This window comes from Oncorhynchus mykiss, chromosome 5, assembly GCF_057628025.1.
Source record: "Oncorhynchus mykiss isolate SJ-2025 chromosome 5, ASM5762802v1, whole genome shotgun sequence".
NCBI classification, from domain to species: Eukaryota; Metazoa; Chordata; class Actinopteri; order Salmoniformes; family Salmonidae; genus Oncorhynchus; species Oncorhynchus mykiss.
This window is the reverse complement of record NC_143026.1, coordinates 1,499,494-1,510,833: the sequence shown is the minus strand read 5'-3', so window position 1 is coordinate 1,510,833 and position 11,340 is coordinate 1,499,494. Positions and strand designations below refer to the sequence as shown.

Below are 11,340 nucleotides of genomic sequence, written 5' to 3'. Positions count from 1 at the left end.
CACCTCTTAATTAAAATGCTTTCCAGGCGACTACCTCATGAAGCTGGTTGAGAGAAGGCCAAGCATGTGCAAAGCTTTCATCATTGCTTTCATCATTGTTTAACACTGTGTTGGATATAACATGATTCCATGTGTGTTGTTTGTTCGTTTTGATGTCTTCACTATTATTCGACAATGTAGAAAATAATAAAGATGAAGAAAAACCCTGGGATGAGTAGGTGTGTCCACACTTTGACTGGTACTGTTTATTTGGACTGTTTTTTATTTATTTTTTTTATTTATTTTTTACTTCAGTTTATTTGAGAAAATACTTTCTTAACATGTATTTTTCTTAACTGCATTGTTGGTTAATATGGGCTTGTAAGTAAGAATTTCACTGTAAGGACAAAATAGTGCTGGTTTTTGTTGGTCACCCAATAGTGCACTTGGCTGAACATATCAGCCTCTGAAGTGCCTTGCAGTCCGCAGGGGAGTTGCCGTACCATGATGTGATGCATCCCAACAGTATGCTCTCGCTGGTGCTCCTGTAAATCAATGTGAGGCCCCCGGGACAAACTTCTTCAGCATCCTGAGGTTGAAGAGTCGCTGTCGTGCCTTCTTCACCACAGTGTCCGTGTGGTTTGACCATTTCAGCTTCTCTAAGATGTGTACACCAAAGAATTTGAAGTTATTGACGGTCTCCACGGTAATGAGGATGAGGTTGAGTTCAGCCTGGTTCCTCCTGAAGTCCACAATCAGCTCCTTTGTTTTGCTAACGTTGAGGGAGAGGTTGTTTACCTGGCACGACGCCATCAGAGTGCCTTACTCCTCATTGTAGGCCGTCTCGTCGCTGTTGGTAATCAGGCCTAATACTGTTGTGTTGTCAGCGTACTTGGTGATGGAACTGTCTGAGGCCATGCAGTCCTACAGAGTGGGCATCTCTGTCCCAGTAGGGAACACTGTCATCTCTGTCCCAGTAGGGAACTCTGTCATCTCTGTCCCAGTAGGGAACTATGTCATGACTGTAACCAGTAAGTAACTATGTAATCTCTGTCCCAGTAGGGAACTATGTAATCTCTATCCCAGGAGGGAACTATGTCATCTCTGTTCCAGTAGGGAACTATGTCATCTATGTCCCAGTAGGGAACTATGTCAACTCTGTCCCAGTAGGGAACTATGTCATCTCTGTCATCTCTGTCCCAGTAGAGAACTATGTCATGACTGTAACCAGTAAGTAACTAAGTCATCTCTGTCACAGTGGGGAACTATGCAATCTCTATCCCAGGAGGGAACTATGTCATCTCTGTCCCAGTAGGGAACTATGTCATGACTGTAACCAGTAAGTAACTATGTCATCTCTGTCCCAGTAGGGAACTATGTAATCTCTATCCCAGTAGGGAACTATGTTATCTCTATCCCAGTAGGGAACTATGTCATCTCTGTCCCAGTAGAGAATTATGTCATGACTGTAACCAGTAAGTAACTATGTCATCTCTGTCCCAGTAGGGAACTATGTAATCTCTATCCCAATAGGAAACTATGTCATCTCTGTCCCAGTAGGGAACTATGTCATCTCTGTCCCAGTAGGGAACTATGTCATCTCTGTCATAGTGGGGAACTATGCAATCTCTATCCCAGGAGGGAACTATGTCATCTCTATCCCAGTAGGGAACTATGTCATCTCTGGCCCAGTAGGGAACTATGTCATGACTGTAACCAGTAAGTAACTATGTCATCTCTGTCCCAGTAGGGAACTATGTAATCTCTATCCCAGTAGGGAACTATGTTATCTCTATCCCAGTAGGGAACTATGTCATCTCTATCCCAGTAGGGAACTATGTCATCTCTGTCCCAGTAAGGAACTATGTCATCTCTGTCCCAGTAAGGAACTATGTCATCTCTGTCCCAGTAGGGAACTATGTTATCTATATCCCAGTAGGGAACTATGTCATCTCTGTCCCAGTAGGGAACTATGTCATCTCTGTCCCAGTAAGGAACTATGTCATCTCTGTCCCAGTAAGGAACTATGTCATCTCTGTCCCAGTAGGGAACTATGTCATCTCTGTCCCAGTAGGGAACTATGTAATCTCTATCCCAGTAGGGAACTATGTCATCTCTGTCCCAGTAGGGAACTATGTAATCTCTATCCCAGTAGGGAACTATGTCATCTCTGTCCCAGTAGGGAACTATGTAATCTCTGTCACAGTGTGGAACTATGCAATCTCTATCCCAGGAGGGAACTATGTCATCTCTGTCCCAGTAGGGAACTATGTCATCTCTGTCCCAGGAGGGAACTATGTCATCTCTGTCCCAGGAGGGAACTATGTCATCTCTGTCCCAGGAGGGAACTATGTCATCTCTGTCCCAGGAGGGAACTATGTCATCTCTGTCCCAGTGTCATCTCTGTCCCAGGAGGGAACTATGTCATCTCTGTCCCAGTAGGGAACTATGTCATCTCTGGTCTTGTTGGGAACTCTGTCATCTCTGTCCCAGGAGGGAACTATGTCATCTCTGTCCCAGTGTCATCTCTGTCCCAGGAGGGAACTATGTCATCTCTGTCCCTGTAGGGAACTATGTCATCTCTGTCCCTGTAGGGAACTCTGTCATTTCTGTCCAAGAGTAAAATGAATCTGGTCATCCACTGATAACATTTCCCCCAAAATCATATGATTAAAAACCACAAAAAATAGGTCCTTAAATAATGTCAGTTGAAAACGATTTTATTAGAAACAAAATCACATCAAATCCTAAAAGAAATCTAAGCAGTTTTGAAAAGTCAAGTCATTCAATGATGAAGCATTCCGTTGTAGCGTAACTCTGTAGATAGTCATTGTCATGTTCAGGTAGTCAGTAGACTGTGATGACTGGTCTAGAGTCAGTGTTACTTATTACAGGAGGAAGAGGACAGATCATGTAGTTGTTGGTTGAAACTGATCTGGAGTCAGATTTGCTTCTGGCAAGAGGAGTTGGTGATCTCGTACTTTTCATTGCGAGGGTTAAACCACACCTCAAATGTACATGTCAGGCGCTGTAAAACAAACGATTACGTCACATTAATGTCAATAAACTGTATAGACACTGTGATCTATGAGGTCAATATTACATGGTGTACTGTATGTATAGCCTGAGTACCAGACCTGTCTGGGACATGACATGGAGTGGAATGATAACACAAACCGTTCTGGTACCACCAGGTATGTACTGCATGCTATAAAATTGTCATTTTGTTTTACTTACGTAAGTAAAAGGCTCTAATGCCCAGCTCAGTATCTGCATTAAGTGCTTAAATCTCTCCATTAAAAGGAAAGAACTGCTAAATCTGTAGCTTTCCAATGCAGAAGCACTTATATCATAATTATACTTATGCAACACCATGTGGCACCCTATTCCCTTAGTAGTGCACTACTCTGGTGAAAAGTAGTGCACTACTCTGGTGAAAAGTAGTGCACTACTCTGGTCAATAGTAGTGCACTGTATAGGGAATATGGTGCCATGTGGGACATACATCCAGTTTCTAAGTCCCGTACAGTATATCCGTATCATCTTTGCTCTGTATATCCATGAGCATCAGAAAAAGTAACCTTTTTCCCCAGAACACAGGACTCCACATCTGAGTTGTGCTCTGTCTTGAGGCACTTGGTCTTCCCGATGATCACCTCGATCCTATAGTTGATCATGTTAGTCACCTGTTTGGGTCATATAAAGGAGAGCCTTAGTAAGAAACAACCATACCACCTGTTGACATCAGCTTTTTAGTTGAATAAATTAATAATAAGAGATGTTTGTGCAAGTATATACAATTAATGTTATACATGAATAGCAGAAGTTGTGTAAATGACTTTACCACTTAAAGGGAGGTAGTTAGAAGAATAGGACAGTGTCCCAAATGAAAAAGGTAGTGCACTCTAGGGTTAATAGGAGGGCATTTAGGATGTAGCCTAGAGGAAATAGGGGACCATTTAGGATGTAGCCTAGAGGAAATAGGGGACCATTTATGATGTAGCCTAGAGGAAATAGGGGACCATTTATGATGTAGCCTAGAGGAAATAGGGGACCATTTAGGATGTAGCCTAGAGGAAATAGGGACCATTTAGGATGTAACAGAGGAAATAGGGGACCATTTATGATGTAGCCTAGAGGAAATAGGGGACCATTTAGGATGTAGCCTAGAGGAAATAGGGGACCATTTAGGATGTAGCCTAGAGGAAATAGGGGACCATTTAGAATGTAGTCTAGAGGAAATAGGGGACCATTTAGAATGTAACCTAGAGGAAATAGGGACCATTTAGGATGTAACAGAGGAAATAGGGGACCATTTATGATGTAGCCTAGAGGAAATAGGGACCATTTAGGATGTAACAGAGGAAATAGGGGACCATTTATGATGTAGCCTAGAGGAAATAGGGGACCATTTAGGATGTAGCCTAGAGGAAATAGGGGACCATTTATGATGTAGCCTAGAGGAAATAGGGGACCATTTAGAATGTAGTCTAGAGGAAATAGGGGACCATTTAGAATGTAACCTAGAGGAAATAGGGGACCATTTAGGATGTAGCCTAGAGGAAATAGGGGACCATTTAGGATGTAGCCTAGAGGAAATAGGGGACCATTTAGGATGTAGCCTAGAGGTAATAGGAGACCATTTAGGATGTAGCCTAGAGGAAATAGGGGACCATCTAGGATGAAACCTGGATAATACTGTCACCTGAGTCTCAGCAGAGATGACATTGATCAGTCTGAAGAATTTCCTGGCATTAGACTGGGTGTTAAAGTGGTCCACAGCAGCTTTAGCAGTGGTCTGCACCTCCAGGCTCTCTGGGTCTCTGCTGAACCAGCCACCCAGAAGCTGGATGTTCTCTACAACCACAACACTCAGTTACATGGAGCTGAACAAGCAGTGAGGTTAGGAAGCTAACTCCTGTACTAAAGTAGGAGCAGTCAGTAAAAACAGAACAACAACACAGTCCAACTCCTCTGACTCATAGGAACCAGAGAGCTGAGTGGGCAGGACGGCGTCAATATTGCGGTAAAAAGGGAAAATAACCAGCCGCAAATTGAGTCACTTCTGCCTTCTGCCCAACTCAACATATGACATCAACTGCTCTGATATTTCTGAGACTCATTAATGTCTGGACAACAGACAGTTTTTCTAAACACCTTAGAATGGCATTTGGGGATTCGAAAAAGAGTTGAGGCCAAAAATGTATGTACCAATTGTTTGGATTGTATATATTTTTCTTAAAGTCCAAATTGGCACCAATTCCGGATTGCCCCGTTAAATGTTTCACGTCCACCAGAGCAAGCAGACTTTTAACACACTATGTCTTGTTAGTTCTGTTGACATCAACATTTTTAATGAATCATCAAATGAACTGGGTTTGGATGAAGGAATTGAACCATTTCATGCTTTCCCTGTTTGGGGTTCATTAGTAAAGTACACAATCATTCCAGTGTCAAGTTTGTAGTTACATTTCCTATAGTATCATTCATAACACACATTGTTACAACTTCAAAACAGACACGATCACAACACACTAAAATACATTACGCAGTTGAGTTTATCATTAACAAAAAGCAACAGCTTTGGATTGGATGCAGAGTTATCTTAAAATGGAATCTAGTCCGCAGTAGGACCAGTTAGTGAACAGGCATTAACTGAGGTAAATAACAGTAAGGTAAGATAAGCTAGTCCACAGTACTTACTCGCTGTGATAGGTTCCTCCTCTATGGGTTGAGGCTGCTCCTGTCCCTGGGCCACCAGGTAGAGAGTTGAGACCAGAGACAACAACGGCAACAACTGGGGAGCCATGGTGTTATGGTATCCTGGGAAGTTAGATGAAGCTGTTAGCTCGAAACAGAGACAGAGAGAGAGACACAGAGAGAGAGAGGGAGAGAGACACAGAGACAGCTGTATTACCAGTAGCTATCCTCTGTGGTCTGAGTCAGTTTGCTGTTGAATGAGAGAAAGGAAGGGTTCTGTATTTAGGCAGTGGAATGTTTAACCAGCCAGTTAAGTCCACACCCTCTTCCTGGCAGTAACAGCAGTAAGAGCTGAGTACTCAGTCAGCAGGGCTTTAATATAGATGACTGAGTACTGGGCATTGGGTGGGTGGGTATTATGCCAGTCAGCAGGGCTTTAATATAGATGACTGGGCATTGGGTGGATGGGTATTGTGTGGGTGTGTGTATTGTGTGGGTGTGTGTATTTTGTGGGTGTGTGTATTTTGTGTGTGTAGGGGTTTTCAAAGGTGTGGATGTTTCTATGTGAACCTAAATCACATTGTATTTGTCACATGCACCGAATACAACAGACTTTACCATCACGGACTGACTGACTAGCCCTTCCCAACGATGCAGAGTTTAAATATATATAGACACACCCTACATTCACCAATGCTGTTCTTCATGTTCTACTGTAGGTGACAGGGCAACATGTGTGGACTAAAACAACATAAAACTGGCTGTATCACAAAGCATGATCAAATTCATTAGCCAGCGACAGTAATTGAGAAACATTGAGAAATAGTTTGAACGATTTTTTGGGTGTCAAATTAACCAGTTATCTACCTTTCATAAGCAGCTAGCTAGTAATAGCTAGCTGGTAGCATGGTAGCTAGTTAGATCCCAAATCTTTCTAAACTAATATCTGACTAACTCAGAAATATGAAGTAATTTCTGAATGAAAAATAACTATAAATAATAATACATAATGATAATAATAAATAAATTAATTCAAATATACAGTTGAAGTCGGAAGTTTACATACACTTAGGTTGGAGTCATTAAAACTTGTTTTTTTCAACAAATTTCTTGTTATTAACAAACTATAGTTTGGGCAAGTCAGTTAGGACATCTACTTTGTGCATGACACAAGTCATTTTTCCAACAATTGTTTACAGACAGATTATTTCAATTATAATTGTTGCGCCCTGACCTTAGAGATCCCTTTTATGTCTCTATTTTGGTTCTGTCAGGGCTTGATTTGGGGTGGGCATGTTTTTTTCTGATCTATGTTTTCTATTTCTGTGTGTTTGGCCGGGCATGGTTCTCAATCAGAGGCAGCTGTCTATCGTTGTCTCTGATTGAGAACCATACTTAGGTAGCCTTTTCCCACCTGTGTCTTGTGGTTAGTTATTTTCTGTTTAGTGTTTATGCACCTTACAGGACTGTTTCGGTTTCGTTTATTCAAGTTGTTGTTTTGTGTTTTAGTGTTCAGTCAAATAAAGATCATGAACAAGTACCACGCTGCGCTTTGGTCCACACCTCCTTCCAACAGCTGTTACAATAATTCACTGTATCACAATTCCAGGGGGTCACAAGTTTACATACACTAAGTTGAATGTGCCTTTAAACAGCTTGTAAAATTCCAGAAAATTATGTCATGGCTTTAGAAGCTTCTTATAGGCTAATTGACATAATTTGAGTCAATTGGAGGTGTACCTGTGGATGTATTTCAAGGCCTACCTTCAAACTCAGTGCCTCTTTGCTTGACATCATGGGAAAATCAAAAGAAATCAGCCATGAAAAATTGTAGACCTCCACAAGTCTGGTTCATCCATGGGAGCAATTTCCAAATGCCTGAAGGTACCACGTTCATCTGTACAAACAATAGTACGCAAGTATAAACACGCAGCTGTCATACCGCTCAGGAAGGAGACGCGTTCGGTCTCCTAGAGATCAACGTACTTTGGTGCGAAAAGTGCAAATTAATCCCAGAACAACAGCAAAGGACCTTGTGAAGACGCTGGAGGAAACGGGTGCAAAAGTATCTATATCCACAGTAAAACGAGTACTATATCAACATAACCTGAAAGGCCGCTCAGCAAGGAAGAAGCCCTGCTCCAAAACCACCATAAAAAGCCTGACTACGGTTTGCAACTGCACATGGGGACAACGATTGTACTTTTTAGAGAAATGTCCTCTGGTCTGATGATACAAAAATAGAACTGTTTGGCCATAATGACCGTCGTTATGTTTGGAGAAAAAAGGGGGAGGCTTGCAAGCCGAAGAACACCATCCCAACCGTGAAGCAAGGGGGTGGCAGCATCATGTTGTGGGGGTGTTTTTCTGCAGGAGGGTCTGGTGCACTTCACAAAATAGATGGCTTCATGAGGGAGGAAAATTATGTGGACGTATTGAAGCAACATCTCACGACATCAGTCGGGAAGTTAAAGCTTGGTCGCAAATGGGTCTTCCAAATGGACAATGACCCCAAGCATACTTCCAAAGTTGTGACAAAATTTAAGGACAACAAAGTCAAGGTATGGGAGTGGCCATCACAAAGCCCTGACCTCAATCCTATAGAAAATGTGTGGGCAGAACTGAAAAAGCATGTGCGAGCAAGGAGGCCTACAAACCTGACTCAGTTACACCAGTTCTGTCAGGAGGAATGGGCCAAAATTCACCCAACTTATTGTGGGAAGCTTGTGGAAGGCTAACTGAAATGTTTGACCCAAGTTAAACAATTTAAAGGCAATGCTACCAAATACTAATTGAGTGTATGTAAAGGACTAGCCTCTTCTGGCTTCCATATGCAGACAACTACGGACCAGATCCTTGGGCTGACCAGAGGTGTACTGTTCCAGGTAATAGAGCCTATCCTGGTGACTGCTTGTCTTATCTTCTATACCATGCTCAAATGCACGCATAAATGGCCTAAAGTTTAGAGGATCACCGTCAAACATAGGCATCTCCCTAACAGGGAGTGTGGCCTGTTTGTGCTGTAGTACAAGGAGGTCAGCAATTTCATTCTGCCTTTGCATGACAGTAGAGAGGTCATCATGGCTGGTATTATGGCTGATACCCGCAGTGTTGATTCTGTGTTGATTGCTAGACCTTGATGCTGGCTGCTGAAGGGTGTGGTTTATGGCTGTTTTCTGAATAGGTTTTGATGGCTTTGTGGTCGGTTGTTGTAAAACTCTTTGGAACTGCACCTAATGTAGCAAACTCAACAGGTGATGGTTCAGGTTCCTTATAGACCTCGGGTTCCTGGTTCTCAAAATAAAGAGTTCGTTCCATCTTCTTGGCTTAGAAAATGGGCTGCCACAGCATGGGATTGAGAAGTTGACTCAACACTCTCCAGAACCTTCAGTTTGGCATTATATGCTGCTATGTCTGTTTCCAGTGCCATTTTTTCCATCCTAACATTCAGTTGAGCATTCTGTTGTTCCAGTTGAGCTTTCTGTTGTTTCAGTTGAGCTTTCTCCAGTTCCAATGCATGCTTGTCCTGTAATGATGCTTGGCGAGCTAGTAGAGCTGCTCGTTCTGCCTCAGCTTTTAGGCGTGCAGAGGACACTGAGGAAGCAGTCTTAGAATACTTTGTTTTACTTGATGTTTTTGACACATTGGAAATGCTGTCGTGTGGTTCAATTAGCGTTTGTGACTCGATTTCAGCTTTTTTCCATATTTCCACCTCTTTCAGGAAATGTTCATAAGTTCTCATTCTTGGTTGATAATAGTTAATGCTCTCCTGTTCGTGTTCCTCCTCTGTGACCAGCTCTAGCACAGAATCATGAGCATTCTTAAAGTCATTGAGAACAGCATGAAATGCTTCAAGACTCTCATCCACAGTTTCAATGTTTCCTCTATCAACAAGAAGGGCTTTTATTTCATTCATTTTGCGTGTACACACTCCAAGTTTGCCTCTCCGGGCTGCATGGAGTGAATTTAGATGCCCCTCTGCCCTCTCCAGTGGAGTCTTATTTGGGATTTCATCCTCCATCATTCACTTTTAGTTCACTCAATTTACAATGATACAGTTGTTGGTTTTTGATTGTTAAACGTAATGCCCCTTTAGACCTCCTTTAATGCTTTAAAACACAGTCCTCCATTTCAGCATATTGACCCATTTTGAATTGAACATGTGCAAGTTCGTCATTTTAGATGCATTTTAAACATTTCATCCCATTATAAGTTGTCCCTTTAATGAAGTTTAAACACGCAGTATCCTTAGATTGCATGCGTTGCGTTGATCCATTGCATTTCCACGTTAGGCCAAATATTAGACGTAAGATTAGGCTACATTGTGCGTAGGATCTCAGTGTTTCCCAAACGTAAACTTCTTAATTGTTTTCACAGCGCTGTGTTTTGAATTCCATTCCCAAGTTTATCAAACATTCCAATTAAAAGCACATTTGCGCTTCCATAATAAGCATGATCAAACGATCGCATTGAACAGGGCAGCTCATTAATTCGCAGTGGTTGCTCACGGCTGGCGAATACTAGGAGTTCAAATCCTTCCAAGCGAGCTGTCCTTACGATCCGAATGCAATTACAAATAGAACAATATCCAGCGTGTGTCCGAACCGGAGATTTCCTTCCGATAGAAATCCTTCACGGAGTTTTTTGACTTGAATGTAGTGGCTTCCTTTGGTCTTTACCGCTACACCCCTCGTATCTGCCTTCAGAGATCTAAATCTCTCTCTTCCTTCAATGTGCAGGATAGTGGGGTGCTGTCTTTGACATTTCTGACAGGTCATCCTTCTTTTACATTCTTTGCTTAAGTGTCCCCTCATCAAACAGCCAAAACAAAGGCCTTTTGATCTCAGAAACTCAACCTTGGCTTCGTGTGGCTGTGCCTTCACCTGTTGGCAGTCGACCAGGAAATGCTCACCAGCGCAAAATACACATGAGATACTGGGAGCATCAGAAGGGTAGGCGCCTGGAGAGGGGCTACAAGAGTGATCAGATTAATATTGCCATTGAGAAAATTCAAAACAAAACGAGACATGACCTTTTTCAGGGTCAGTCTCGCAAAAAGACGCATTCTTGCGTTCTAACTACCCGCTATTCAAAGTGCTCTGAACAAATTAAGGGAATTGTTCAAACATTGGCACATCCTATAATCCGATGATAGTCTCCATAATGTGTTTTCGGACTTTCCCTTGGTCGTATTCTTGAGGGGCAGAAATCTCAGAGACCAATTGGTACACTCTGATTAACCACCCCAAGATATTCCTGAACAACGTCTATTTGCACCCCTACTGGATGGAAATTACAAATGTAATGGCTGTGCTCAATGCAATGGCACTTATAAATGTAGATCCTTCAAACACCCACAAACAGGGAAATCGATCCCAATAAAAGGTGTTATTACGTGCTCCACTAAGGCAGTTATTTATCTTATAACTTGTCCTTGTGGTAAAAATGATGTAGGTAAAACAAAGCGTGAATTAAAGGTACGTATCTCAGAGCATCGTAGCACCATTAGGTGTAAAAACTTTACTTACCCAGTTGCGGCCCACTTCTTGGAGGCAGGCCACTCGATTTCGTCTCTGCGTTATATTGGCATCGAACATGTCACCCTCCCTTGGAGAGGGGGTGACCTTGATAATTTATTGTTAACTCTTCAGTCTACCCCCT

General features: G+C 42.3%; 1 protein-coding gene across 2 annotated transcripts; it reads right to left on the bottom strand.

Moving 5' to 3' along the window:
* Nucleotides 1-2,678: 2,678 nt before the first annotated feature.
* Nucleotides 2,679-10,565, bottom strand: si:busm1-57f23.1 (CY domain-containing protein). 2 transcript variants are annotated; one of them, XM_021601518.3, is made up of 5 exons: nucleotides 5,897-6,090; nucleotides 5,683-5,802; nucleotides 4,685-4,836; nucleotides 3,561-3,665; nucleotides 2,679-3,007 (listed from the first exon to the last, which is right to left on the bottom strand). In XM_021601518.3, exons 2-5 carry the CDS (start codon nucleotides 5,786-5,788, stop codon nucleotides 2,921-2,923), a joined length of 450 nt encoding a protein of 149 aa, XP_021457193.1. In that variant the 5' UTR covers nucleotides 5,789-5,802; nucleotides 5,897-6,090; the 3' UTR covers nucleotides 2,679-2,920. The 2 variants fall into 2 exon arrangements, with proteins under 2 accessions (XP_021457193.1, XP_090089694.1); XM_090233568.1 differs by having other exon boundaries at nucleotides 5,683-10,565.
* Nucleotides 10,566-11,340: the final 775 nt, after the last annotated feature.

What these genes read in the sequence shown, in the direction of transcription:
- si:busm1-57f23.1 (XM_090233568.1), bottom strand. Translation starts at nt 5,788, where the DNA reads ATGGCTCCCCAGTTGTTGCCGTTGTTGTCTCTGGTCTCAACTCTCTAC. An exon ending in GGAGGAACCTATCACAGCGA is followed by an intron (nt 4,837 to 5,682) that starts GTAAGTACTGTG and finishes TTGTGGTTGTAG; the next exon opens with AGAACATCCAGCTTCTGGGT. An exon ending in CCTGTGTTCTGGGGAAAAAG is followed by an intron (nt 3,008 to 3,560) that starts GTTACTTTTTCT and finishes TTTGTTTTACAG; the next exon opens with CGCCTGACATGTACATTTGA.